The 23,154-nt window shown below is 50.3% G+C and overlaps 12 protein-coding genes across 12 annotated transcripts; 6 read left to right on the forward strand and 6 right to left on the reverse strand.

Annotated features, from left to right (window-relative positions):
* Nucleotides 1-1,115: 1,115 nt before the first annotated feature.
* On the forward strand, nucleotides 1,116-2,041 carry M438DRAFT_336298 (NAD(P)-binding protein; the record flags this gene model as incomplete). The annotated part of the gene is made up of 4 exons (XM_029903870.1): nucleotides 1,116-1,604; nucleotides 1,654-1,761; nucleotides 1,820-1,900; nucleotides 1,955-2,041. The coding sequence occupies 4 exons, from the start codon at nucleotides 1,116-1,118 to the stop codon at nucleotides 2,039-2,041; spliced, it is 765 nt and encodes a 254-aa protein (XP_029759122.1).
* An 88-nt stretch (nucleotides 2,042-2,129) lies between these two features.
* M438DRAFT_356366 (NAD(P)-binding protein) lies at nucleotides 2,130-2,957 on the reverse strand (the record flags this gene model as incomplete). The annotated part of the gene is made up of 1 exon (XM_029907094.1): nucleotides 2,130-2,957. One exon carries the CDS (start codon nucleotides 2,955-2,957, stop codon nucleotides 2,130-2,132), a length of 828 nt encoding a protein of 275 aa, XP_029759123.1.
* Nucleotides 2,958-3,489: 532 nt separating this feature from the next.
* On the reverse strand, nucleotides 3,490-5,405 carry M438DRAFT_276565 (MFS transporter; the record flags this gene model as incomplete). The annotated part of the gene is made up of 6 exons (XM_029900864.1): nucleotides 3,490-3,707; nucleotides 3,757-3,861; nucleotides 3,917-4,429; nucleotides 4,550-4,716; nucleotides 4,771-5,202; nucleotides 5,260-5,405. The coding sequence occupies 6 exons, from the start codon at nucleotides 5,403-5,405 to the stop codon at nucleotides 3,490-3,492; spliced, it is 1,581 nt and encodes a 526-aa protein (XP_029759124.1).
* A 459-nt stretch (nucleotides 5,406-5,864) lies between these two features.
* M438DRAFT_336301 (FAD-binding domain-containing protein) lies at nucleotides 5,865-7,322 on the forward strand (the record flags this gene model as incomplete). The annotated part of the gene is made up of 2 exons (XM_029903871.1): nucleotides 5,865-6,317; nucleotides 6,372-7,322. The coding sequence occupies 2 exons, from the start codon at nucleotides 5,865-5,867 to the stop codon at nucleotides 7,320-7,322; spliced, it is 1,404 nt and encodes a 467-aa protein (XP_029759125.1).
* Nucleotides 7,323-7,860: 538 nt separating this feature from the next.
* On the forward strand, nucleotides 7,861-9,261 carry M438DRAFT_336302 (histidinol dehydrogenase; the record flags this gene model as incomplete). Its single annotated transcript, XM_029903872.1, has 2 exons — nucleotides 7,861-8,231; nucleotides 8,289-9,261. 2 exons carry the CDS (start codon nucleotides 7,861-7,863, stop codon nucleotides 9,259-9,261), a joined length of 1,344 nt encoding a protein of 447 aa, XP_029759126.1.
* Nucleotides 9,262-9,364: 103 nt separating this feature from the next.
* On the reverse strand, nucleotides 9,365-12,620 carry M438DRAFT_406604 (uncharacterized protein; the record flags this gene model as incomplete). The annotated part of the gene is made up of 7 exons (XM_029909858.1): nucleotides 9,365-10,501; nucleotides 10,553-10,677; nucleotides 10,726-10,860; nucleotides 10,907-11,925; nucleotides 11,982-12,211; nucleotides 12,267-12,321; nucleotides 12,422-12,620. The coding sequence occupies 7 exons, from the start codon at nucleotides 12,618-12,620 to the stop codon at nucleotides 9,415-9,417; spliced, it is 2,850 nt and encodes a 949-aa protein (XP_029759127.1). The 3' UTR covers nucleotides 9,365-9,414.
* Nucleotides 12,621-12,912: 292 nt separating this feature from the next.
* Nucleotides 12,913-14,029, forward strand: M438DRAFT_299138 (LigB subunit of an aromatic-ring-opening dioxygenase LigAB). Its single transcript, XM_029902014.1, has 2 exons — nucleotides 12,913-13,775; nucleotides 13,827-14,029. Exons 1-2 carry the CDS (start codon nucleotides 12,960-12,962, stop codon nucleotides 13,899-13,901), a joined length of 891 nt encoding a protein of 296 aa, XP_029759128.1. The 5' UTR covers nucleotides 12,913-12,959; the 3' UTR covers nucleotides 13,902-14,029.
* An 80-nt stretch (nucleotides 14,030-14,109) lies between these two features.
* M438DRAFT_336305 (aldehyde dehydrogenase PutA) lies at nucleotides 14,110-15,764 on the reverse strand (the record flags this gene model as incomplete). The annotated part of the gene is made up of 5 exons (XM_029903873.1): nucleotides 14,110-14,447; nucleotides 14,498-14,613; nucleotides 14,669-14,764; nucleotides 14,817-15,328; nucleotides 15,375-15,764. 5 exons carry the CDS (start codon nucleotides 15,762-15,764, stop codon nucleotides 14,110-14,112), a joined length of 1,452 nt encoding a protein of 483 aa, XP_029759129.1.
* A 388-nt stretch (nucleotides 15,765-16,152) lies between these two features.
* On the forward strand, nucleotides 16,153-16,574 carry M438DRAFT_336306 (uncharacterized protein; the record flags this gene model as incomplete). Its single annotated transcript, XM_029903874.1, has 2 exons — nucleotides 16,153-16,443; nucleotides 16,494-16,574. The coding sequence occupies 2 exons, from the start codon at nucleotides 16,153-16,155 to the stop codon at nucleotides 16,572-16,574; spliced, it is 372 nt and encodes a 123-aa protein (XP_029759130.1).
* A 90-nt stretch (nucleotides 16,575-16,664) lies between these two features.
* Nucleotides 16,665-17,264, reverse strand: M438DRAFT_356372 (uncharacterized protein; the record flags this gene model as incomplete). The annotated part of the gene is made up of 1 exon (XM_029907095.1): nucleotides 16,665-17,264. The coding sequence occupies one exon, from the start codon at nucleotides 17,262-17,264 to the stop codon at nucleotides 16,665-16,667; it is 600 nt and encodes a 199-aa protein (XP_029759131.1).
* Nucleotides 17,265-17,869: 605 nt separating this feature from the next.
* On the reverse strand, nucleotides 17,870-20,045 carry M438DRAFT_356373 (FAD/NAD(P)-binding domain-containing protein; the record flags this gene model as incomplete). The annotated part of the gene is made up of 2 exons (XM_029907096.1): nucleotides 17,870-18,804; nucleotides 18,854-20,045. 2 exons carry the CDS (start codon nucleotides 20,043-20,045, stop codon nucleotides 17,870-17,872), a joined length of 2,127 nt encoding a protein of 708 aa, XP_029759132.1.
* Nucleotides 20,046-20,514: 469 nt separating this feature from the next.
* M438DRAFT_336309 (alpha/beta-hydrolase) lies at nucleotides 20,515-22,459 on the forward strand (the record flags this gene model as incomplete). Its single annotated transcript, XM_029903875.1, has 4 exons — nucleotides 20,515-20,714; nucleotides 20,767-22,220; nucleotides 22,272-22,320; nucleotides 22,369-22,459. 4 exons carry the CDS (start codon nucleotides 20,515-20,517, stop codon nucleotides 22,457-22,459), a joined length of 1,794 nt encoding a protein of 597 aa, XP_029759133.1.
* Between the last annotated feature and the right edge of the window lie 695 nt (nucleotides 22,460-23,154).

Below are 23,154 nucleotides of genomic sequence, written 5' to 3' on the forward strand. Positions count from 1 at the left end.
CATAATGTCGCCCATGATACCGCCATTCTTATGCACGTCAAGCTTCGCCGAAACCTCACCTGTGGCTTGATTCACAGGCTGCTTGCGATGAAGCGAGATCAGAGTCGCACCACAAACCTGTACGACATACCACTGCGGTTTCACAATGACTGACGACTCTTGGCCTCAGACTCGACGAGCAGGACATGGATTGTGGATCCTCTTTTCCACTACAGGCCTGGAAACGACGCGTTGACTGTCAAGATCTGCGTTGGAATAGACAACTCGACCCCCAGTTGAATTGAGCCCACCGCGCTGCTTCCAAACTGCAAGAGACCGGTACAGATTCGCTGTCGGAACCAATAAGGATCTAGCCATAGAAAGAGTGGATACTATGAGGAGTGACTTCCCCCTCGATTTGGTACGAAAGGTGCTCGTTAATGAATACACTCTAAAGACGGCGCGATTGCGACCGGAAACGTGCAGTGTCGTTTAGCCTACGATGCTGGGCTCACATTCTGCCTACCTTTGATAGGGAGTTCATGGATGTCCAATTAGACTAGACCTGCGAAGACTATACTAGGACGAGGTGTCAAACGACCGGAAGCAGTGTAGCTAATGAAGGCTCTTGCTACAAGGTTGCTACATGGTGTGTTATGACGGTAGGATCATAAGCATCATCCTAATCTATTTCTGCGTCCGCTACAATCCTAACTTGTTTCCTGCATCCTAGCGGCAGTAGTACTCTCTTGCTACATCTTTATGAAGAACTCTACGAGGATACATCGACATCGTTAATTATCTAAGCAGTCCATGTTACGAGGTTAATATCCTTCTCTCCAAATTTCTCGCATCATGAGAACGTTAGAGATTAGAAAGCTCTTACCATGATGTTCTAGCTGTTCTGGAAGCACGGTCACGTACAAAACAGTTGGACTTTGCCTATATCTACTGAGGAATACCATGAACCTCAAGATGCCGATTGGCTCGGCTAAAATGACTATGTTAAACCGGTCCGGTAAGTGGGCGAAGAACGAGCCGCCAGTATCTACCATCATCGTCTTCTTTTGGGAGCGGAAAATTCACGAACCGATCAACTCTCCCATCTACTGGCTCAACACGATCAATCTCTAATTATGGCTCACCAGAAGGTCGCCCTTGTAACTGCAGGATCAGCGGGTCTTGGGGCCTGCATCGCTAAAGCACTCGTACGGGATGGCATGCGAGTTGTCATCAACTACAGCAGTAACACTTCACGTGCAGACGCGCTGATCGCAGAGCTCCAAAATTCTGTCAAAGAGTCTGCAACGAATACCAGCGATTACTTCATCGCCGTCAAAGCAGACATGGGCGATAGAGATTCCGTCAAGCGACTAGTCGAGGAAACCTACCAGAAGATGGGTCGCATCGATGTGGTAGTTTCGAATGCAGGATGGACAAAGATGAGAGATTTTCTCAACCTCGACGACGGTGTTTACGAAGAAGATTGGGATCGCTGTTTTCAGATCAATGTGAAAAGTCATTTGTGGCTATTTCATGCTGCCAGACCCTATCTTCACGAGACTGAGGGTGCTTTTGTCACTACAGCATCTGTGGCTGGGATCAAGCCTAGTGGCAGTTCTTTGGTAAGTCTGCAGAGGAGTTGTTGTACAATTTGATACTGACAATTGGTAGCCTTATGCTGTGACGAAAGCAGCTCAGATCCATCTGGTAAAGTCGTTGGCTGTGATTGCTGCACCAAAGATCCGAGTGAATGCAGTTGCACCTGGTGTGCTTCTGACCGTGAGTACCCAAGGAAAATATCTTCGCAAAGCCACGATCTTCTGACAAAGGTTCGCAGGAGTGGGGCCTGTCTTTCCCAGAAGAAAAGTTGAAGGCTGTCAAAGAGCAGAATCGACTCAAAAGATTTGCGACCGTCGAGGTAAGAGCTCATGATATCGTCCGTTCACCGAGAGATCTTCTAACAACACATCAGGATGTGGCACGTCAAGTCTTGACTTTTGCGCAAAGTTCATCCATGACAGGCCAAGTAGCAATAATTGATGCGGGATTTTCTTTGTAGATTTGGATAGTTGACAAAGTTCCTTCGACCAAAGCTTGTATATATCCGATGTCGCTGGATATTATTTTCCAAATTGGAGCATATAGAATTAATCAACAAAGAGACCTCCATTCGCATGCATATGCAAACCATTTATCCATCTCGCTCTCTCCTCACACAAGAACGCAACAGCATAAGCAATCTCCGAAGATTCTGCCATCCTGGCAGCAACGGGTATGGCGTCAATAGTCGGTTGCAAGATCTTCATCACATCTTCTCCCGCTGCCGCGAATCCTTCTGTCCTCGTGGGTCCAGGGCTGACTGAATTGACAGTACAACCATACTTTGGAGGCAGCTCTTTAGCCCAGACTCGTGTAAAGCTGTCGACCATTCCTTTGGTGCCGGCGTAAATGGTCTGCATTGGCGGTGCTGCACGTGATGAGGCACTGCAGATGTTCACAATGCGACCGCCGGGCGAAGTCAAATGTGGCAGCACAGCTTGCGTTAGGAGAAAAGTGCCTCGAGCGTTTATGTTGACCAGCAGATCCCAGTCTTCTAGAGTTTGCTCTTCGAACGGCTTGTTGACTGCCAGAGCTGCATTATTGACGACAATATCGATGCGACCGTATGTTGCAATGGCTGCTTCCACAAGAGCGGCTGGTCCAGTTGTGCTACCCATGTCTGCGCAGACGGCTATGGCTTGACCTGGTAGATTGGATGCTACGGTTTCGCCTTCGTCCTTGAGTCGTGAAAAGGGATAATTCAGCACCACCGAGGCGCCTCGATATGACAGTTCCGTAGCTATGGCTTTGCCGATACCAGAACTCGAGCCGCTGACGATTGCAACTTTGCCTTGCAGAGTCTTAGAACTTGACTGCTGAGCTTTGAGATCGCGCTCTGCTACCAGGTTGCTGTCCTTGAGCGACTCCATTGTCATTGGTTGTTAAATATGGCGATGGATTTGGTTTGAAGAATCGGTCGGACGAGGTGGCTCGGATGCTGCTTGAAGCAAGATTGGGTGTTCAGTGGTTGTGCTGGTATGACTGGGAAACTGCGGTCTTGAAGTCTTTCTGTATGTTTCGAGGTGTGCGACCATGAAGCTTGGCTCATTGGCCTGAACTGGTTGCTCAGCGCATCCGGCCCCACCAAATTTCTCGGAAAGTGGGCGCGCCACATACCACTTCAATCATATTTTGTCCTTTCTCGATATCATATCACGATACGCCACACAATGATTATCAGAGTCCAGACCATCATCACCACAACAGCTTCTTCTGGAAGCTATCGTGATGATATCGCCGAGCTTTTGTTCTAAGCACTTGGGCCGTGGGCGATGATACGTCACTTTTTGACCATGTTGTGAGCCAAAGTCCTCGGATTTGATCATGGAGTAAATTGGTCTGCGTTCTGATACTGTCGACTACTTCTAGGTCTAAAATACCCCAGAATTGGCTTACTCTCCGACTACATCACTCGCCCACCTCTCTACCCTCGCTCCAACCGATGGTCTTGGTCAGCAGCTTCCATTTGTGTGTAGCGGCCCGAATGCGGCCACCCCAGATGTAGAATGGAATCCATCCCAAAAGTACTGCAGCACTAATACCTGCCATGGCACCGAATGACTTGGCGTAGCCAGAGCTGTCGATCCAGGGATTGGTGTAGAACGACAGCAAAAATCCGAAACAAGCTGTCGGGTGTCAGATGAGGATGTTGAGGGTAGAATACAACCAACTTACACTTAAAGGCCAGCTGCGACACAACGGTTTCGCCGGCGATAGGACGGTAAGAGTCAATGACATAAACCAAGGAGACATTGGTGGCCTGCGCGATCGCAATACTCACTGTGTGACAAGTCAGCATGCCGTACTCAATAGAGAGCCTCTGTTCAACACTTACAAAAGCCAAGCCCGAGCGTAGGAACGATCCAGTGCAACTTCTGCTCAATTCCGACACCGTATAGGATCAGGCCAAGAGGCGAGCAGATCAGACCGATGGTCATTGCAGGAAGGCGCATTTCAGGCTCGCGGATACCGCCATTTCTCTTTGTGAAGTAGTCGGCAACGTAATCAGAAACCGTACCACCGAAGAAGATACCGGCGAGGGTGAAGAGAAGACCAGAAATGAAGCAGAGCCCAGATTGCCATGAGCTGAAACCGTATGTGGTAGAGAAGGCGCTGGCGAAGTTGGAAGAGATGGCAACAAGAAAGCCAATGGTCACAGACATGACGAGAGTGGCCCAGAGAACGATTGGCAGGCAAAGCAAGACGACTGGTCGATAGAAGATCTTCCAGAATGTCTCGTCGACGAACCTGCCGTGGAAGATGGCAAGATTCTGGACGAAACTGCGCTTGCGAGGAATAGCTGTAGCTCGGTGGTTGGTAACAGGACCGACTGTGTGACTTTCAAGGTCTGGTGTTTCCACATGTTCAGACCTCCCACCCTTTTCCACGTCATTGACTGAGCTTGTTGCCGCAGGCATGGTGTAAAGCTCAGATGGCGCCTGATTGGCTCCTGGCACATCGACGGGACTGCGATTGTATGCAGTTTCGGGAAACGTCAGGAACACCAGTATGATCAAGACACCCACGATGGCGGCAGATACATGATAGATATATCTCCAGCTCAGGTTGATTGTGATGAGACCACTGATGATGACACCTCCAGACACACCGCTAGAAAGAGCTGCCGTATACATACTATCGACTTGGGTCAGCTTAGTCCTTGTTTGATGGACTCTCAGCTATACTCACGACATATAGAAGCCACGTTCATGTAGGAAGAACAAGTCCGAGATGGTGAGTGGAGCAATACATTCACCAGATCCAGCAAAGAATCCCATCATGACACGAGCAGCGAGCTCGCTAGCGTACGACTTGGTAAGACCTGCCCAAAGTATCGTTGCGAAATATCCAACAAAAGAGATGAGATACATTGGACGGCGACCGTACTTCAGGATAAGAGGCATCCAGAAGAGATTACCAGTGCCCTGTAGAAGAGCAGTTGTCGTGAAGAAATACGCGATCTTTGCGATAGCTGCAGGGAAACCTGGCTGGGTAGGAGGAATACCTGTGAAGTCGATTGTGATTTGCACGATAGCGACAGTAGCGCCTGCGGCAAGGAAGTTGCACATGAACATAGCGAGGCAAGTGAGGATTGCAAGGTAGACCCGGAAGCTTTTCTTCCTGCACAACAGCGTTAGGGGATTCTTGAAGTACGATAAGTCAGCGTCTTAGGCTTACCAGTTCAGAGGATCATTCGGATCGTTCGATGGAGTAGGTATGAGGATGATCTCGTTGGTCTCGGCATGTCGAAGACGAAGATGGCCAAGTGTGGTCGTCTTGCCAACTTCGTCGTCGTCTCGAGTCTTCGTCAAGTTCAGCGACATGATAGAAGTAGCTGTTGTCTGGAGGGAAGCGTATGGCAGAAGCAGGGTGATGACTGGAGTTCAACGACGAGACGGTCAGAGGGGAAGACTTTCCAGAGAGTAGACCTTTATACCCCTGCAATGATAGCAGCGATGTCCTTGGTGTTCAGCTGGGTTTGCAAGGTCAGTGATCACCCCGCAGTCGCTCCGACTCCGTGGGGTCCCCAGGAAATTTACCCCGGGTCGACCAACGTGCTTCGCCCCGACAGGAGAGTTCGACATGTGCCGAATGCGCAAGCGAGTGTGGGCGAAGCTAGTCGCCGATCTCAACATGCAGCCCCCACAACGCTTTGTTGTCTTTCCAAATGGCATCTGTACAATCAATATATTCGTCTCATTCGCATCATGACTAGCCCTCAAGCTTGCAGCAACTCTACTCCGCACCTTTCATTCACCACTTCGTATCAATCAACTCATCCAATGGCGCACACCGAGGTAGACTCTTCGCTACCAATAGTCTGGCGTGACTCGGCAGATCCAAAAGATTACGAAGAAGCTCGGGTTGGCCGTGTCTTCAATCAACGACGACCCCAGAGATTCCCGATCGCTGTTGTTTTGGCGGAGACTGATAGTCACGTCCTTCAAGCCGTTCAACTTGCCAACAAGCTTGACTGCAGAGTTTCGGTCAGATCAGGAGGTCATTCCTGGGCCGCATGGAGTGTTAGAGACAATGCAGTCTTGATAGAACTCGGCAAATTAAAGCACATCAGTGTCGACAAGGAAGCCATGATTGCATCCGTGTCTCCAAGCACCACTGGTCAGATGCTCAACGACACTTTGTCCGCCGAAGGTCTCATGTTCTGTGGTGGGCATTGTCCAGATGTTGGACTTGGCGGCTTTCTGTTACAAGGCGGCATGGGCTGGAATTGTAGAGTGAGTATTGTTGCGACCAGCGATGACTTTCCGGATCGCTGACAAATTCTATAGAACTGGGGATGGGCTTGCGAGAATATCTTGGCTCTAGACGTGGTTACAGCAAACGGTGAAGCCATCCACGTAGATGCTAAAGAGAACTCCGATCTTCTGTGGGCGTCCAAGGGAGCTGGACCAGGTTTCCCTGCCGTAATCACTCGCTTCCATCTGAAGATCCGAAAGCAGATCCCAGCCATGCTGTCATCGACCTTCCTGTATCCTATTGCAAGATACGACGAGGTCATGAACTGGATTATCAGTATCACGCCTTCATTCGATTCGTCCACGGAGATTGTAGCAGTCTCGGCTACGCCGCCTGGTATAGATCAACTGTGTATCATACCTCTTTTCGTGACCTTCCAAGAATCAGACGAGGAATGCAGAGTCGCTTTGCAGCAAGCAAACTCCACACGGCCGGAAGGCTACCTGATCGAAGAAGTCAACAAGAGGACGAGTCTTGCCAAGGAATACAAAGATCAAGCAAACGCAAACCCCCATGGTCATCGCTATTGTGCCGAAAACGGTTATGTCAAGAATGATGTGGACGTGGCCGAAGTCCTCAAAAAGGCATTCACAACGCTACCAACTTCGAAAGCTTTTGCGCTGTGGTATGCAATGGCACCGTGCAGCAGAAGGGAGCTTCCAGATATGGCTCTTAGCATGCAAAGCGACCATTACTTCGCACTTTACACAATCTGGAAGGACGAGAAAGATGATGACAGATGTCAGGCATGGGTCCGAGAGATCATGAAGGAGGTGGCGCCGCAATGTGAGGGAGCATATCTTGGAGACTCTGATTTCCAAGTGCGTCAGACCAAGTACTGGACTGATGACAAGGCACGTACACTCATGAAACTGAGGAACAAATGGGATCCTGCTGGCAGAATCTGTGGCTACCTTGATCATGGAGACCAGGCTGGTGTTGCCGGACTACTGAACAATGACGAATGGTGCAATGGATATTAGAGATTGTCCGCCTATAGAATCAGCCGCAGTGGCTTCAATCCGACTTCCAAATTCAATTTTAGTTTCCATCAACTTCGTTTCTTACAAATGCACGCACGACTGACAAAGTAGTCAATGCTCATAGCCAGGTCTAGAACCGAGTCTGATGTGGAAGGTATAGAAGCCCGTGCGTCGCATCGAGTCTTGACTACCTGTTGATCACATGGCAACAATTTCGGTGAAGATCACGGCATACTTTCCTTCGCAGTACGTAAAAACGGGGGATGATATGGCGCCCACATCGGGAAACGATACCACGGGTTGAGTCGGGATCGGAGCGGTGGAAGACTTCGCCCACACTCCGTACCACGCAGCCCTCCTTCCGAGCCGCACGGTAGACCACATTGCTCACACTATCAACTGCCTATTTTTCTTTCACGACGAAATGAGGGAGCGCAGTAGACTGTACTAGATATAGTCGTGTACAGTGATCATCTTAGCTCATATGTACCTACGAACAATACCAGCATCTCTGACCACGATATCCACATCTCGCAACATGGCTTCTACCTATCTGAAGCAAAGGACTGTCGACAACGATGCCGTTACTTCCATCCAAGCCAGCGATCAAGTCTCTCAGACGGTAAAGGGTGTCATCGATCATATCAGACGAGATGGCGATTCAGCCGTGCGCCAGTACTCCGAGAAGTTCGACAAGTGGTCTCCTCAATCTTTCAAGCTTTCGGATTCCGACATCGAGGATATTATGTCCAAGGTACCAGATCAGGTGATCAAAGACATCAAGAAGGTGCAAAGCAACGTTCGCAAATTTGCAGAAGCGCAGAAGAATTCTTTGTCCGAGTTGGAGCTGGAGATCGAGCCTGGTGTATTCTTGGGACACAAAAATGTTCCGATCCAGAATGTTGGCGCGTGAGTACTATACGGTTCTGAGAATTGTGGAATTTTTGGCTGATATCAAGGTGACAGATACATTCCCGGTGGAAGATACCCGTTGCTTGCCTCTGCACACATGACAATCGTTACCGCAAAGGTGGCAGGAGTTCCCAATGTCATAGCTTGTACGCCTCCTATCATGGGCAGGATCCCTCATGCCACAATCGCTGCAATGTATCTTGCCGGCGCAGATGAGATCTTCATCCTCGGCGGTGTCCAAGCAGTCGCCGCCATGGCTGTCGGAACCGATACCATCCGAAAAGTGGACTTCATCGCAGGTCCAGGCAATGCTTTCGTCGCAGAAGCAAAGCGACAGCTCTTTGGAGAAGTCGGCATAGACCTGTTTGCTGGACCTACCGAAGTTCTCATTGTCGCAGACCACAAAGCCGACCCGTTCACCTGCGCTACGGACCTTCTGTCACAAGCAGAGCACGGACCGGACACTCCTGCAATCCTTATCACGACTTCGACAGAGGTGGCCAAGAAAACGATCGCGCACGTGGATGAGTTGCTTAAGATTCTGCCCACCGCCGAACTCGCCGGGACTTCATGGAGCAAGTTTGGAGAGGTCGTCGTGGTCGAAGATCTCGAAAAGGCCTACACTCTTGCAGACGTCTACGCAAGCGAACACGTCCAGATCTTGACCGAGAACCCCCGCGAGGCCCTCGTCAAGATGAAGAACTACGGCGCCCTTTTCCTCGGCGATCGTACTTGCGTTTCCTATGGTGATAAATGCATCGGCACAAACCACGTTCTTCCCACCCGCGGAGCCGCTAGATACACAGGAGGACTCTGGGTCGGCAAGTACCTTCGCACTTGCACTTACCAGATTGTGGAGGATGACAAAGCGAGTGGAGAGTTGGGACTCTTGTGTGGAAGAGCAGCTCGTGTGGAGAACTTTGAAGGTCACGCGAGGTCTGGTGATTTGAGAGCGCATCGATTCTTGGGTACCGAATTTGACTGGATCAAGGAGGGCAACTATCAGTCCAACGGACATGCAGTGTAAGGAGATAGTGTAATCTGTCTCACTGTAACAAGCATCAATTTGCTCTCTCTGAGCGATGCAGCGATAATCTGAGTGACAGAAAGTGTAGTAGAATTGTTCGGATGTCAGAAAAATGGAAATTTTCTATCTAGAAGTGAACCCACTACTCGAGGCTCAAGATTTCGTTGTAGTTCTGGTGGTCGCCACCTTGCCTAGATCGTCCATCAGATGAATCAGATTCTCGACGAGAGTAGGCAGTATCTTCAGGTTGTGGAAGTGATCCCGAAGGATAGATGTGATAGTCGCCATCACTACTTTTGGGTCATCGAGATAGACTACTGTATCGGAGATGGCGTTCCCCGATGCAGTGTCCCTACGATGAATGACTGGCGTGGCTCGGTTGAGTGCTACAAACTTTTGTGTGTCACCTGAATCAATGCCGTCGAGGAACACCACGCCGTTTGGGTCGACCGATGGTATCTGATGATTTGAGCTTGAGCCAGGCCCGACTGATTGTCCGTGCATCCGGCGAACTCCATTGGTGAGGAGGCCGTAAGCCCACAAAGTCAGGCCAGCATGGTACAATGCGACGGCATAGAAGCCGAACAATGTACCAGGAGCGAAGGTGGTAGCTTCTCGCACGACCTGACCGGCGTGCCAAAGTGCCTGCCGAGCATCTCGACTGTCTGCCCATTGTTTGAGAGAGGCATACACTCGACGAGCTTCTCGATGCCCCTCCTTGCCAGCGAAGAGAGAGAGCTCGTCGAAAGATACGTATATGTTCAGATGCAAATATTCATGCAAGAGATTTGCACCAGGAGACAGAGCTTGAGCTTCTCCGACGATCATGCAGAAGTTCCGCAGAGTCTGGCTTAGCTCGTGCTGCCAGTGACCAGAAGTCAGAGACGCAGTTACTGATCGCCCGGCATAAGGTCTTGTGGCTGCTTGTAGCTGCCTTGCGTCCCAAATTACTTTCCAAAACATGCTCAAAGCTATGTTGACTGAAAACTCAAGGTCGATACGGTCTTGTGCTTCCAGCATGTCATGAGCTGTATGTACGCAAGCGATGACAGCGGGAGCTTGGCAGATGTCTGGAAGTCCATGGGTCAAGTACTCGTCTCTCCATGCTGCTGCGGTCTTTGCTTTCCATAACGCGATTGAGGCTGGTAGATCCAGGGACATCTCTCCATACTTCATCAGGGGCGGCACGTGAAACGACATTGATAGATGAGCGTCATATACCGCAACGAAAAATACTAGCCTATCGAGTAAAATTAGTGAGGCAGAAGCAAGTTGAGGGGAGAAGTCATACCTCTTGAAACTTTCCGCTTCAACCCACTCTCGCCATTTGGAGTCGAGAACATCCGGGGGGTCTTCCGGCGTCGGAGCTGCAGGACGTTGTCTTCGGCGCTTGAAGCGGCCGGACCTACGAAGCATCTGTCATGTAGTAAGTCGTCGTGTTTCTATAGTTTATCCATTGCTTACAGTGATGAGAGGTAGGCCATGACTTTCTGCTATCTCCATTTTTCTTCTGTTGCCGCTCCAGAGACCCAACTTTAGCTCCAAGATGTTCGCTTGGAGAACTTGTAGGTCTCGCGTCATACTGTTGTCTCTTTCAAACTACGAGTGTAAGCGACTGTGATCTATGGAATGTCGAGTCACATACTGCTTTCGGCAGAGCCAAACGGACAGACTCTTGCAGTGCAAAGCCCAGCTTACGAACCAAAGGTACAGGGCTGCGCACTGCACCAAAGAATACAATCGACGCCACAAGCTCTGCGCGCATAGATTGTGGTTGAAAGGTAGGAACATGTATAAATGGGTCAGGTTCTTGGTCATGGAAGAAGAGATATTCCTGCATGAGATGATCCAAGAGCTCAGCAGAAGGAAATGAGGTGACTATGCGTGGCACAGCGTCGCGCTCACAGGTATCAAGTACCATCGCCAGCATCCTGTCACGTGCAAATTGGTTGAGAGCTTCTGCACAGGGCCTGGAAGGATATGAGCTTGGAGCACCAACATGGTAGGGTAATGAAAGGTTGATCTGCTCGCAATGACCTTGATCTGTCTGACCGGGCGTCCAACGCCACAGAGACTTTTGAAATGCCTCAACAGATGCGGGATCAACTCCAGAGCCATTGTTGTATTCTGCACGAGACGGCGGACAGAGGCTCTCATCTGCAGCCGTCAATTGATGTGTTGGTGAGCCTGGTATGAGGGGTTGACTGAGCAGCTGGAAATCGATGGCATTCAAGTCGAGATCTTTCTCGATACCAAAATCAAACACGTCACGCATCAGAATATCCGTAGTGTTGTTCCCAACCAGGCCGAGTTCTAGTTGATTCGGTGAAACAGACATCATGATATCCGCCAGGAAGTCTCCTAAGTGTAACCCTTCAGGCATGAAGCTGTCGTCCGGGTGAAAATCAGCAGAAGGCAGTCCTGCCATGAAGCCGTCCTGGGGCAAGTCTTCGATTACATGCTGTGTATTATCATGGATTTGCGTGCCGAGATTGTCGAAGTCAGAGTAGAGACCTGAGCGCGAGTTTTGATTTGGAGATTGTGGTAGAACATGACTGTGATGCAAAGCACTTTCCTCGGCATCGTGACCAGATTGCTTGACTGACTCAGTCCGTACAGATGACAACGGGGGCGTATGTTGTTCAAAGACATAACCAGGTAAGTCTGTAGTTCCTTAGTGGCTGAGCAATACAAGATATCGATCGGATCCAGGCACGTACCGCCTTCTACGTCGGGATTGCTTGTCGGAGCAAGCATTTCATCGTTCACTGGGATACACGGTGTGCCCTTTTTGAGACATCGAAGGCAAGGCTTGTCGTTCTCGCATTTGATCTTGGCGGCGGCGCAAGCAGTGCAAGCAACAGAGGTCCTGCCACTAAGCGATGATCTTCTCTTCCTTTTCTTGCTAGTGCCTTCCGAATGACACGCCGCATGTCTTTTCACAAGGTCGCTTTGATTGATCAGTGTACTGTTCACCCAGGAGTCAGACAGCATAACATGCTTACGCTCTGGCGAAAGTTTTGCCGCAGACCTCACACGGGAAAGGTTTCTCTTGCGTATCTACAATCAGTCAGCCTCGCTCTGAGGTTCGCGCGGCATGCCGTGTTTAGGAGTGGATTCCCATGTTAGGCATTCGATTGCGAGAGGGAATACGACCTACGTGACCGATGATGACGCGCTAGATGGTCAACTCTTGAGTATGAACGCTTGCACACGTTACAAGCAAAAGGCGCGTTTCGAAAGTCTTGATCTTGTCCCTCGTTGTCAGACTGTTCCTGGTGGGATGGAACGGCACCCGAGGTGTGTGTCGCCGTCCGAGCGCTGGCGGCAGATTGCACAGCATCAGTTGGCACGTCCATGTAGGCGAAAGGCGCATGCGTCGACACGTCCAGCAACGGAGAGTTGAGAAAAGCAGATGTGGCCGCACGCGGGATAACATGTGGGCAGAGTTGGGGGCCGTTGTGCGGGGAAGTGGACGTGGCGGAGTCGAGGCTGCGACAGTCTTCCCCAGTTGACGCGGCCACCACGTGATTGGAGCAGCCGCCTAAGCGCCAGCTACTGTACTCTGCACCAAGGCACTGCCTTCATCCCGTGGGAGTCTACTTCCTGCCTCACTTAATCGTTCCTGGTCTTTTGGACCTTCTGATTACACTGCCTCTTTCAATTGCGTTTGTTGATCCCACGATCTACCGAACATCATGGCAGGATTCACCGAGCAGCTGACACCGGTGCACTTTTTCTCCCATGGTTCAACCATGATGCTAGGAGAAGAGTGTCCTTCAGCAGACCACTGGAAAACCTGCGGCGACGAAGCACTAGCAAACAACATCAAAGGCATCATCATCATGGGTGCCCATTGGGATTGTCTAAACGACAAAATCATGGTCGCCTCGAATCCGTCACCTAGCAAATCGCCCGTCTCGTATGTCGACCCTGCCAAATATATGGACTACAAGTTGAATCCGGATATCCCAACCGCAAAACGATGTGTCAGAATGCTCAGCGAACAAGGATTCGAAGTCAAAGAAGATCCCACCTTCGACTGGATTCATGATACATTCTTGATTCTGATCAGAATGTTTCCCAACGGATGCCCGCCCACGACAATTATCAGCATGAATGCGCGATTTGATCCTCATTTCCACATGAAAATTGGAGCTACTTTGCGACCCTTACGAAAAGAGGGTTACCTTATCGTCGGTTCTGGTGGCGCTGTTCACAACCTTTACCGCAACAAATGGGCACCGATGATCAAGTACCGAGATAATTTCGCCATGGAGACACCACCCGAGACATGGGCTCTAGAGTTCAGACAGGCTGTCTCCGACGTGATTACGAACAACAGTGGACCAAAATTGCGTCGCGGAATGACAAGATTGATGAAGCACCCTCATTATAGAGAAGCGCATGCGACAGACGACCACTTTATGAGTGCAATGTTCGTCAGCGGTGCAGTCGGGGATGAAGAAGATATTGGTTTTCATGGAAAGCTTATGGCTGAGGACTGGGAATTGGTGAGTACAGAGCCGGGCTATATATCAACCTCGACGACTGACCATGTACAGACCAACATGTGCAACTCACAGTTCTCCTTTGGTTCATGGGAGACAGACAGACGTCAAGCTATAAGCTCGACTTGATAAGTCCGCGCACCAGCTCATTTGTCTCTATACTAGGATGGATAAGATAACGCATTCATTATTTCTCGTCGTCGATGTTTGAACGTATTCTTGAAGCGTAGAATGAACGAATTGAGAGACTTTTTGGCATAGTTCTGGATATATCAAGCTGCAACTTTCACTTTGCAGACGTGTTCCACCCCCAAACGAGATCTCGAGAATCATGTCTTCACGACCGCGTCATTCGAATGCCAGCACGAATTCCATAACCAGATCCTACCACAGCACTTGCGATGACGGGGACCCAGAACACAACGAAACCAGTGATGAGGCCCTGGTCGAAGAATCCAACGACCTTGCCCGCCTTTTGCCTTGTGGGGGCTAGAGATGAGGTGATCTGTTTCTCGTAGACGTCCGACCAAGCTTTGGCCTCAGCTCTGAATATGCTCGCAAGGCTTCTTGATGCAGAATCTCCAGCAATACAATCTGCTTTTGGCACACTGAACATCGCCGGTCGGTAGCGATGAGTCGCTGACGGGTGGAAGCCGATCGGGGCCGCGGGACCGACTAATAATGTCAATTCAAAAATCAATTTCGCGGCAAGTATTGGACCTCACCTGTCAGCTCGATGGGGGCGTGATTGACAAACGACGCGTAGGAGTCGATGAACTGAGTGGTATACTTTGCAGCCTCGGGAGCACCGAAATGGTAGCAGGCGAGAAGAGTTTTGTTCCTGAACCACGTGTCAGTCGAGATCTTAGACAAACCTGGGTGCAACGGTGCCATACTGTAGATTTGCAAGGTCTATGCCATCATCCAAACTTCGAACCGAGTGCAAAATCAGACAAGCGCCGTAAATCTTCCTCTGTAGCAGAGACGAACCCCTGTGTGACTGGTTAGCCGTGAGAGAATTCAGGTGCACAAAATACCCAGTACCTGTCCTCGACGATAGCAATGGTCCCCAGATCCCCTCTCATGACCACATTAGCACCCGAGCCGCGAAGTTCTTTCTCGGTCAGCCCGATTCCGGCAATTTTGCATGTAGCCTGCGAAGCGGTGATATCTTGCCCTTTTGTCTCTTCGATAGATATAGAAAGAGCAATCTTTGCCGCTTGGACGAACTCCTTCATAGCGAACTCATTGACTAAGACGATATCAGGAGCATAAACCGAGTTCCCTCCAAACGCAGTACGAGCTTGCACTATTGAACTCGCAGCAGATACTATGTCGCTAGAACGGTCGACCAAGGCCACTACTCGAGCCGATGACCCGGGGGTATGGATACTGGACGCGTTCATCTTGGGAATTTCTCCTGTTTGATCGATGAGAAGGACGCCTTTGCTTGGCGGCTCCGGGAGATCTTCGACGAAAGCAATGGTGTCTCGGTCAAGATGTTGAAGTATAATCTCTGCTATCTTTGACGAAAGAGCTTGGTGAGGTTTGTTTGACTGAGAATGGTCAGCATTGCCGGGACACTGATTCAAGCTTTCTTACCTCAATGACAACGCAATTCCCAGCTGCTATCGCATTTGCCAAGGGTGAGACTATGGAATAGACAAGGTTGTGACTCTGAGGTCGCAGATAGATGGTCCCGACAGCATCATTTCTATCGCACCAGTCTTGTCCTCTAGCAACTCGATATTCTTGTGACAAAGCTTCTTCAACGGAGAAGTTATCGTAAAGTTCTTTGACAACGGAGATGGAAAGGTGTATCTCCAGTTGAGCTTCACGTAATTTGGCACCGGTATCTGCTACGATAGCATCTTGGATTATTTTCGCGTTTGTGGTGATCGCTTTGTGAAGATTGGCTAGTTGCCGCTGGATGAAGCGGGGTGTTCTTGCCCTTCCATCAACTGCTGCTGATTCGATGGACGTAGACGGCATGATTGACAATATAGCAGCTTCAAACGGGGTGGTCGAGCTTCTTGTAGATCTGGAGTACAAATTTGACAGGGATTTTAATACAAGCTGAAGTACCACACAAGCGAAGGACTGACCGCGACACGCGACACGCAACACGTACAACAGCCCTCCAAGATCAATCCAGGCAGGAGTTACGGGTCACTTGGTGGGGGGTTTTCGGGCGCATATTGGATGTGGGTGGGGAGAGAAGCCGGATCACTAGGATTGCCCACATCTCTTCATGCGACGCTGGCTGTCTTGTGGCTTGATATTTCCACTTCCTTCACTCTTTCTGGACCGCGCATGTATCGAACAGAATATTCTACACATCCTCACTTGCCCTGAGCTCAATATCACGACTCAAGCAAGCATGTCTGTAACGACAACGAGTCGCGTTTTCCTGCCCCAGGCAATTACTCTTTCTATCAATGGCCGGGATCAAGAACCTACCGATGAGCCAGCACCGGCACCTAATTCTCGTTCTGACATTCGATATGTCGATGGTTCTTCAAACCCAGCCACCTGGCCGTCTCAATATCGAGACGTGCCATCGAGAAAACCTATCAATCGCAATCTGGACATGATGACTCGACCTGGAGGTGCCAACATCGCAGAACAAATCTTCATTGCGACTTTGCTCAATGGTGTGCGCCTTAATGCAGTCAGTCCGTTCATTGAGAAGTCTTAGAGAAGCATATTGACATCTTACAGAACGTGAATACTCTTTGGAGGGTTAGCGGTGGTAAGGTCAACAAGACGGTCTTCAGGTACGAGATTGGTGGCGAATGGTGACCAGGAAATCCCAACTTAGATATAGCAATCTCAAGTACATCAATGTGGAATGTTGTTTACTGCTATTCAAGCTTGATTCTCACTCCTTCCCTAGGCTGCTGCTACGAATCCAAGTACATGTGTTCCCTTTGATGGCTTGACTCCAGGAATACCTCCATAATCTTCATCCAACTCCTTTCCCCCGATACAAATAGGCTCGGCCTCGTGCAGAACATAAAGCATCCTTGCCCAATCCTTGCTGCTATTGTTTCTCCAAGCATGGTTCGTTCCCCTTTGCACCGCGATATCGCCTCTTTGTAGAAGCCTCTCCTCACCACTATCCAGAACCAGAACAACCTGGCCTTCCAGCACAACACCATAGTCCAAGCTCACTGTCCTGTGCATGGGGCTTGTAGCACCAGGGCGCATGTCCACGACGCGACAAACCGTGCCATTAGGGATCATCACTCCAGGCTTGTTGTCAAGGTATTTCTCATAGGTGCGGACGTCTTGATCGTCATTGAGATCGGCGGGAACTGAGTTCGTCGCGTAGCCAAGGCAGAAACGAGCTCCATCCGGTAGTTCCTCGAAAGGTAGCTCATCTTTGACATCGGAAGCGAAGACTGCTTTGCCTTTGTCGTCGTGGGTGGTTATGAGGCGGTTGATCTTTGGGAGGTTGTTATCCAAGTTTTCTCTCTGCTCGGATGGCATAATTGGTTATGAGACAGTGGCCAGCTTGTATCGCAAAGTGGTGGAGTGAAAGATTAAGGCGTACTCACTTCGCTGTCCGTTGATCAAGCGCGCTATGTCTTGTCAATAAATTCCGAGCATCGAGTGCGGGGAGCATGCTTCAGCTCGAATTCACGGTAAGTGGGGGAACCCGCGGTCGCAGCTGTTTATCGCCTCCCGTGGGCGAACCAGTGAATGGTCAGATCCCGAGCTTCTGTCCGATATCCGTCAAAGCTTGTATGAAGCTGCTAGGGTGACCCTGCGCGGATATCGAAAGCAGTGATTGACATGACTACAAGGTACGCAGGGGCCAGACAGTTCCACTGTTCAGCCGTGACTACCGACAAGGATGTGCAACAAGTGCTGGACTATGACATAGATGTGTACAATCCACTGGCAAATTCAGAGCGAGAGTCTTTTGACAATCGTCGACCGTGCTTCTGGGCTTATCAACGTGTGGCAACCACGAGTCGTTCCAGATTTAGTTTGATAGTCGCAAAAAGTCATATCGGCTTGTATAAAGATCGTAGATTTGACATGAGAAACATGCTATATGAAACTGCTTAAGGACCGACAACCATTACCTTTCACTCAATACGACGAGCAGCAGAAACGTCAGGGACTCCATAGCCTTCAACAACTTTACCGGAGATGAACTCGTAGACTGGAGCCTGAGCAAGCTTGGAAACAATATGGTGCAGCGTAGGCAAGTCCTGCTGAGTCAAAGCATCGAACTCGAAGTTGGGTTTCTTGCATTTCCATAGGCCGGTGACCTTACTCGGTACCACCTTCGACTCCTCAGCGTGAGGAACAACGACAGCGTACGCGGCATCTGCTTTGCCACGCTCGCCAACCGCCGGACTGTACTTGTAGGTCAGAATGCCGTAGTCTGCTTCGCCGCCGATAGTGCCTGCCTCGGCGGCAGGATCAGCTTCCTCCAGTTCATCGAGGTTGAACTTGCCGAACATGGATCCTTGCCAGCTGGTCCTTACACGGTAGGAGTCCTCACGGCGACGGATGTCCACATCGCAGAAGACTTTGGGCATGCCGAGCTCATCACGGCCACTGACGATGGGGTCGGTAAGAGACTCAAAGAGAAGAGGCATGTATGTACCATCCACTGTCTCCCCGTTCTGCTTTGTATATCGAACACCGTGGATGTACATACCGAAGTGACGATAGCCAGATCCACCTAGCCACTCCATCTTTCCAAGTGTTGTTTGCGAGAAACTAGCGTACGCTACAGTACCAGGGTTCTTGAATTGGAAAGACTCGGTAGGGAACAGATTCTGCAAGAATGTCCGGGATGTCTTGAATTTGATAGACGCAGTGGTAAACGTAGAGTGGCGAGCGGGCTGTGGTTCGTTTGTGTAGAGAGCTTGGCGAGGACCAGGCGAAGGTCCAAAGCTGACAGGCATGCGCCAATAGATGTCCGGATTCTTGGCCCAACACCATTTATTGAAGATACCGGTGGCGCTGTCGAACTCATCGTGGCCGAAATTGTAGTTCACATACTCCATCACTATTGATATCAGTATTTCCCATCTTTTGACGCTGCTCAGTAGACTTACTGTCGATCTTGCCATCCTCTCCAAGACACCTTCCGGCCTGACGAGTATACTCTTGGATACGGTGGGCTCGCTCGTAACGACAGGTTTCGTACAACTTGAGGCGCTCGGCGACTTCGTCTGCTCGAGTACCTAGAGGTAGAACAACTGCTAATGCTGCAGCATCCTCGACAGCTTGACCACCTCCCTGTCCTTGATGAGGGAGGAAGGGATGAGCAGCATCACCAAGAAGGGCCAACTTGTTGTTTACCCAAGTTGGTAAGGTTTCCATGTCCAGTAGTTGCCAGACCTTGAGTGAAGCAGGGTCCGACTTGCTCAGCAAAGCTCGAGCTGATTCGTCAAAATCGGCGTAAACATCAAGCAGCGCCTTCTTGCTTCCACCTGTGTTCCAGTCGTCGGCAGGTGCAGACGTCTTTTCCGAAGGATGTATGCAGACAAAGTTCAGCAGTTCATTGTTCTTGCAAGGGTATGCCACAATTTTACTGTCTGGTCCAAGAAACATGACAAGCTCGCCGTCTCTCTCGGCAAATTTGCGTGTAAGTGGGTCGTCCAAAGCATCCTGCTTTTTGACGAGGAAACGGAAAGCACTTTTGCCGGATGAGAAAGGTCGGAGATGGCCTCCCTTGACCTTGGTGCGAGCTGCAGAGAAGACACCATCGGCACCGATGATGACGTCTCCTCCAACACTCTCGCCATTATTCAGGATGGCGGTAGCAGTATCGCAATTCAAGTCCTTCACAGTGCATGAGTAACGAAGATCGACTGGTCTGCCAGGTCCATCACGGCTCTTCACAAGTCTTTGCAGTTCAGCATGGAGATGAATGCGGTGAGCGAGCAGCCATTGATGCTGCCATTGTTTGTTTGACTCGGTGAGGTCGAGAGATCGAATTTGAGAACCGTCGGTGGCGTATTCAGTGTGGCGCAGCATGGGATTTGCTCCTATAGTCTCTGCGTAGAGCCCCAATCGCCGCAGGACACCGTTGGAATTGGGCGCGAGATGGATTGCAGCACCTGTCTCGTTACTCCCATCCCACTGCTCAAGAACCACAACATCATGCCCGTTCTGACGTAATGCTAAGGCCGCAGTGAGACCTCCGATACCACCGCCGATGATGACGATCTTCAGAGGACCACAAGAAGCCCCGGAGGGTGTTTCGACTCTTGAACCATTAGAGTAGTCGAGAGCTACAGGCATGTCGGGAAATCTGGGGAGTGTGTTGTGCTGTCTTTGAGTGGGGTGACGTTCTCGAAGGCTGACGGAAGATATTCAAATAACCAAGAGAAGAGGTAAGGCAAACTCTGTATATAGATTCTACTTTTTCGTGGCCTGGCACACCATCCCGCTTTCACAAAAACCTCGAAGTGCTTGTTCGTTGTTCCAGCTCATCTCCCCTGGTACCGTGTTGTTGTGATGGGCGGTCTCGAGCCAATCTGTTCCCCACATGTTCCGCCCGAGGTCAAGATGCGACCACTTCGGCTGCGCATCGCGCCCGCATCTGGACAATTAATTGGAAGATTGTATGAGGTCCCGGGACATAGAACTTAGACCTCAATTACACCGGACGAACAAGGTCGTCTTGGCTCCGCGGTTAGATATTCTGCTTTGCTACACGCTTGTCGCTTCTAAGCATCACCTGAACGCTCTTCCGACTCCGATCTGCAGAATGCCGAACGAAATTCGCCAGGACATCACAACCATTGATGAGACCTCATTCCCCTATGTGTTTGAGCAAAATGCAACCATCCAACTGAAAGATGCATCTGGTCTTGTACGCTGCAATGTGTATAGGCCAAAAGACGGTGCCGAAAGATGGCCTGTCTTGATGACGTATGGCCCCTATGGCAAAGACATCCCATATCAAGAGTAAGTCGCGTGTTCAAGTACAGCGAACATGTGGTTGATTTCGCGCCTTCAGTTTCCACCCACGATCCTTCTCGGAGGTTAATCCAGAGCATAAGTCTGCCCACTCAGCATGGGAAGTGCCGGACCCTGGATATTGGACTTCCAAAGGCTATGTTGTCGTAAGAGCAGATGAACGCGGTCTTGGACAGTCCCCTGGAAAGCTTGATACAATGTCTCGCGGCACAAGCGACGCATTCGTCGATGTCGTTGAGTGGGCTGCCGAGCAGTCTTGGTCCACGGGTAGGGTTGGCCTCCTGGGCATCAGCTATTTCGGAGGCAGCCAGTGGAGAGTTGCTGCTCGTCAACCAAAAGGTCTTGCCTGCATCATTCCTTGGGAAGGCATGTCGGACTATTATCGTGATCGCTGCAGACACGGCGGTATCCTCTCGAGCAAATTCATTCGCTTCTGGTGGGATCGGCAAGTTGTAAGCAATCAATACGGCAAAGGTGGAAGGGCTGCTAGAAAATGGGGCCCTGATACCATTGAAGGCAATTTGAGCGAGGACGAACTGCGTGGAAATCGTCAGGATCAGAATGAGGACAATGCCAACAACCACTTCCGCGACGATCCCTATTATGCTTCGAAAGAGTATAACATGGCCGACATCCATGTACCACTTCTTAGTGTCGCTAATTGGGGCGGCATCCACCTTCATCTACGCGGTAACGTCGAGGGTTGGGCTGGTGCAGGCTCGGAGCTGAAGTACCTGCGCTTCATTACCGGCCGCCACGACTTGCCTTTCTACTACAAGGAGGAAGTTGAGGTTCAACGCAGCTTCCTCGATGCGTTCTTGAAGGGCGAAGACCGTGGTGGATGGTCCAATGGTACGGCCCCGAAGGTGGATCTGGTTCTCCGAAAGGGTGACGTGGGCTTCAACAATCCTGAAGGCGAGAAAACATTTCCACGCCGAGTCGAGAGCGAGTGGCCACTCGCACGTACTCAATATACTCCATACTATCTCACGCCTGATCTGACTCTCACGACTTTGCAACCAGATGATGTTATAAGGTCTAAGCTCGGATACAAGGCATTGGGATTCATGGATCAACCTCAAATGCTCCAATTCTCGACCGCAGCATTCGAGCAAGAAACCGAGATCACGGGACATATTACCGCACATCTCAACGTATCGGTCTCTCCAGAGGGCGAAACAGTACCGACTGACATCGACCTTTTCCTCACTCTCAGGCACTTCTCCGCCGAGGGCAAAGAAATTTTCTACACCGGCACCGGAGGCGACAATGTACCTCTGTGTAAGGGCTGGCTCAGAGTTTCCTTCCGTAAAATCAACAGTGAGCATGCTAGGCACAGATCCTATCTGCCTTACAGAGACTACTTCTCATCAGACGTTCTACCGGTCATCCCTGGCGAAATCTATCCTGTTGATATCGAAGTATGGCCTACGAATGTCATCTTGGAGAAGGGAGAGAGGCTTGTTCTCGACGTTGCATCCGGCGACACTCAAGGTAAATCTCTGAGCTCCAGTGGCTTGTGTTTGCAAAGCTAACCCCAGAAAGGCTGTGAGAACTTTCAGCACAACTCTCCCGTAGATAGGCAAGTCGTCGTGTCTCTTGGGTTCCGACTATCGCGAGGGCTTCACTGACCGTACAACAGATCACCCGAAAAGTTGATGGGCCGAAATTTCATCCACTTCAGCTCTGAGCGCCCTAACTTCATCACTCTGCCCATCATCCCACCCAAGTAGAATATGCGAGATGCGGATGAGATGACAGGTATCAGATAAATTTAGTGCTCTTCGTCCATATGACTATTTGTTTCCCCAATCGTGGTTCCATATAAGCAGACCTCACAAGCCCATCCTTCGTCACGAAAATGCCTAGTTCCTGTATAAGAACTTGAATCAATCAGGACTCAACAATTGTCCTTTGCAAGCGAGTCTTGAGATAGCCATACGCGCTTGAGTCCACATGAGACTTCACCAAATAGTTCATCCTAGCTCGACAGGGCATGGGTTCTTTTGCCAGAATTCTGTTGCCTAGGCCGAAGAAGTGTCTGCGGGGAACATGGGAGAGACTTTGCGGGGGAAGACAGTACCCCAACCATCGGCAAGTTACGTAGGGCATGTATCTCGACAGCGTCGTATAGTCCCAGGCATTGAGCGTACGTCAGCGTGGTCGGAAGGTGGGCTGGTGTTTGACTTCGGGCTGCGACTTTGTGCCATGCGATGATTGAGTGGGCACATTGAACTTTCCTCCACATCCGGAGGCATCGTATGGGTTGCTTCACTATCAGGAAATGGTCATGCCTCCACACTCGGGGCGGACTTGTCGTGCTACTCAAAATCGAGTTCGACAGCTGGCAGAACATCAGAGAGGAACAACATATATAAGGGCTTACTAGTACGCCAGTCTTGAGGCTGTCATCGCAATCTTTCCTGGA

Source organism: Aureobasidium pullulans (assembly GCF_000721785.1).
Source record: "Aureobasidium pullulans EXF-150 unplaced genomic scaffold scaffold_12, whole genome shotgun sequence".
Taxonomy (NCBI): Eukaryota; Fungi; Ascomycota; class Dothideomycetes; order Dothideales; family Saccotheciaceae; genus Aureobasidium; species Aureobasidium pullulans.

What these genes read in the sequence shown, in the direction of transcription:
- M438DRAFT_299138 (XM_029902014.1), top strand. Translation starts at nt 12,960, where the DNA reads ATGGCAGGATTCACCGAGCAGCTGACACCGGTGCACTTTTTCTCCCAT. An exon ending in TGGCTGAGGACTGGGAATTG is followed by an intron (nt 13,776 to 13,826) that starts GTGAGTACAGAG and finishes GACCATGTACAG; the next exon opens with ACCAACATGTGCAACTCACA.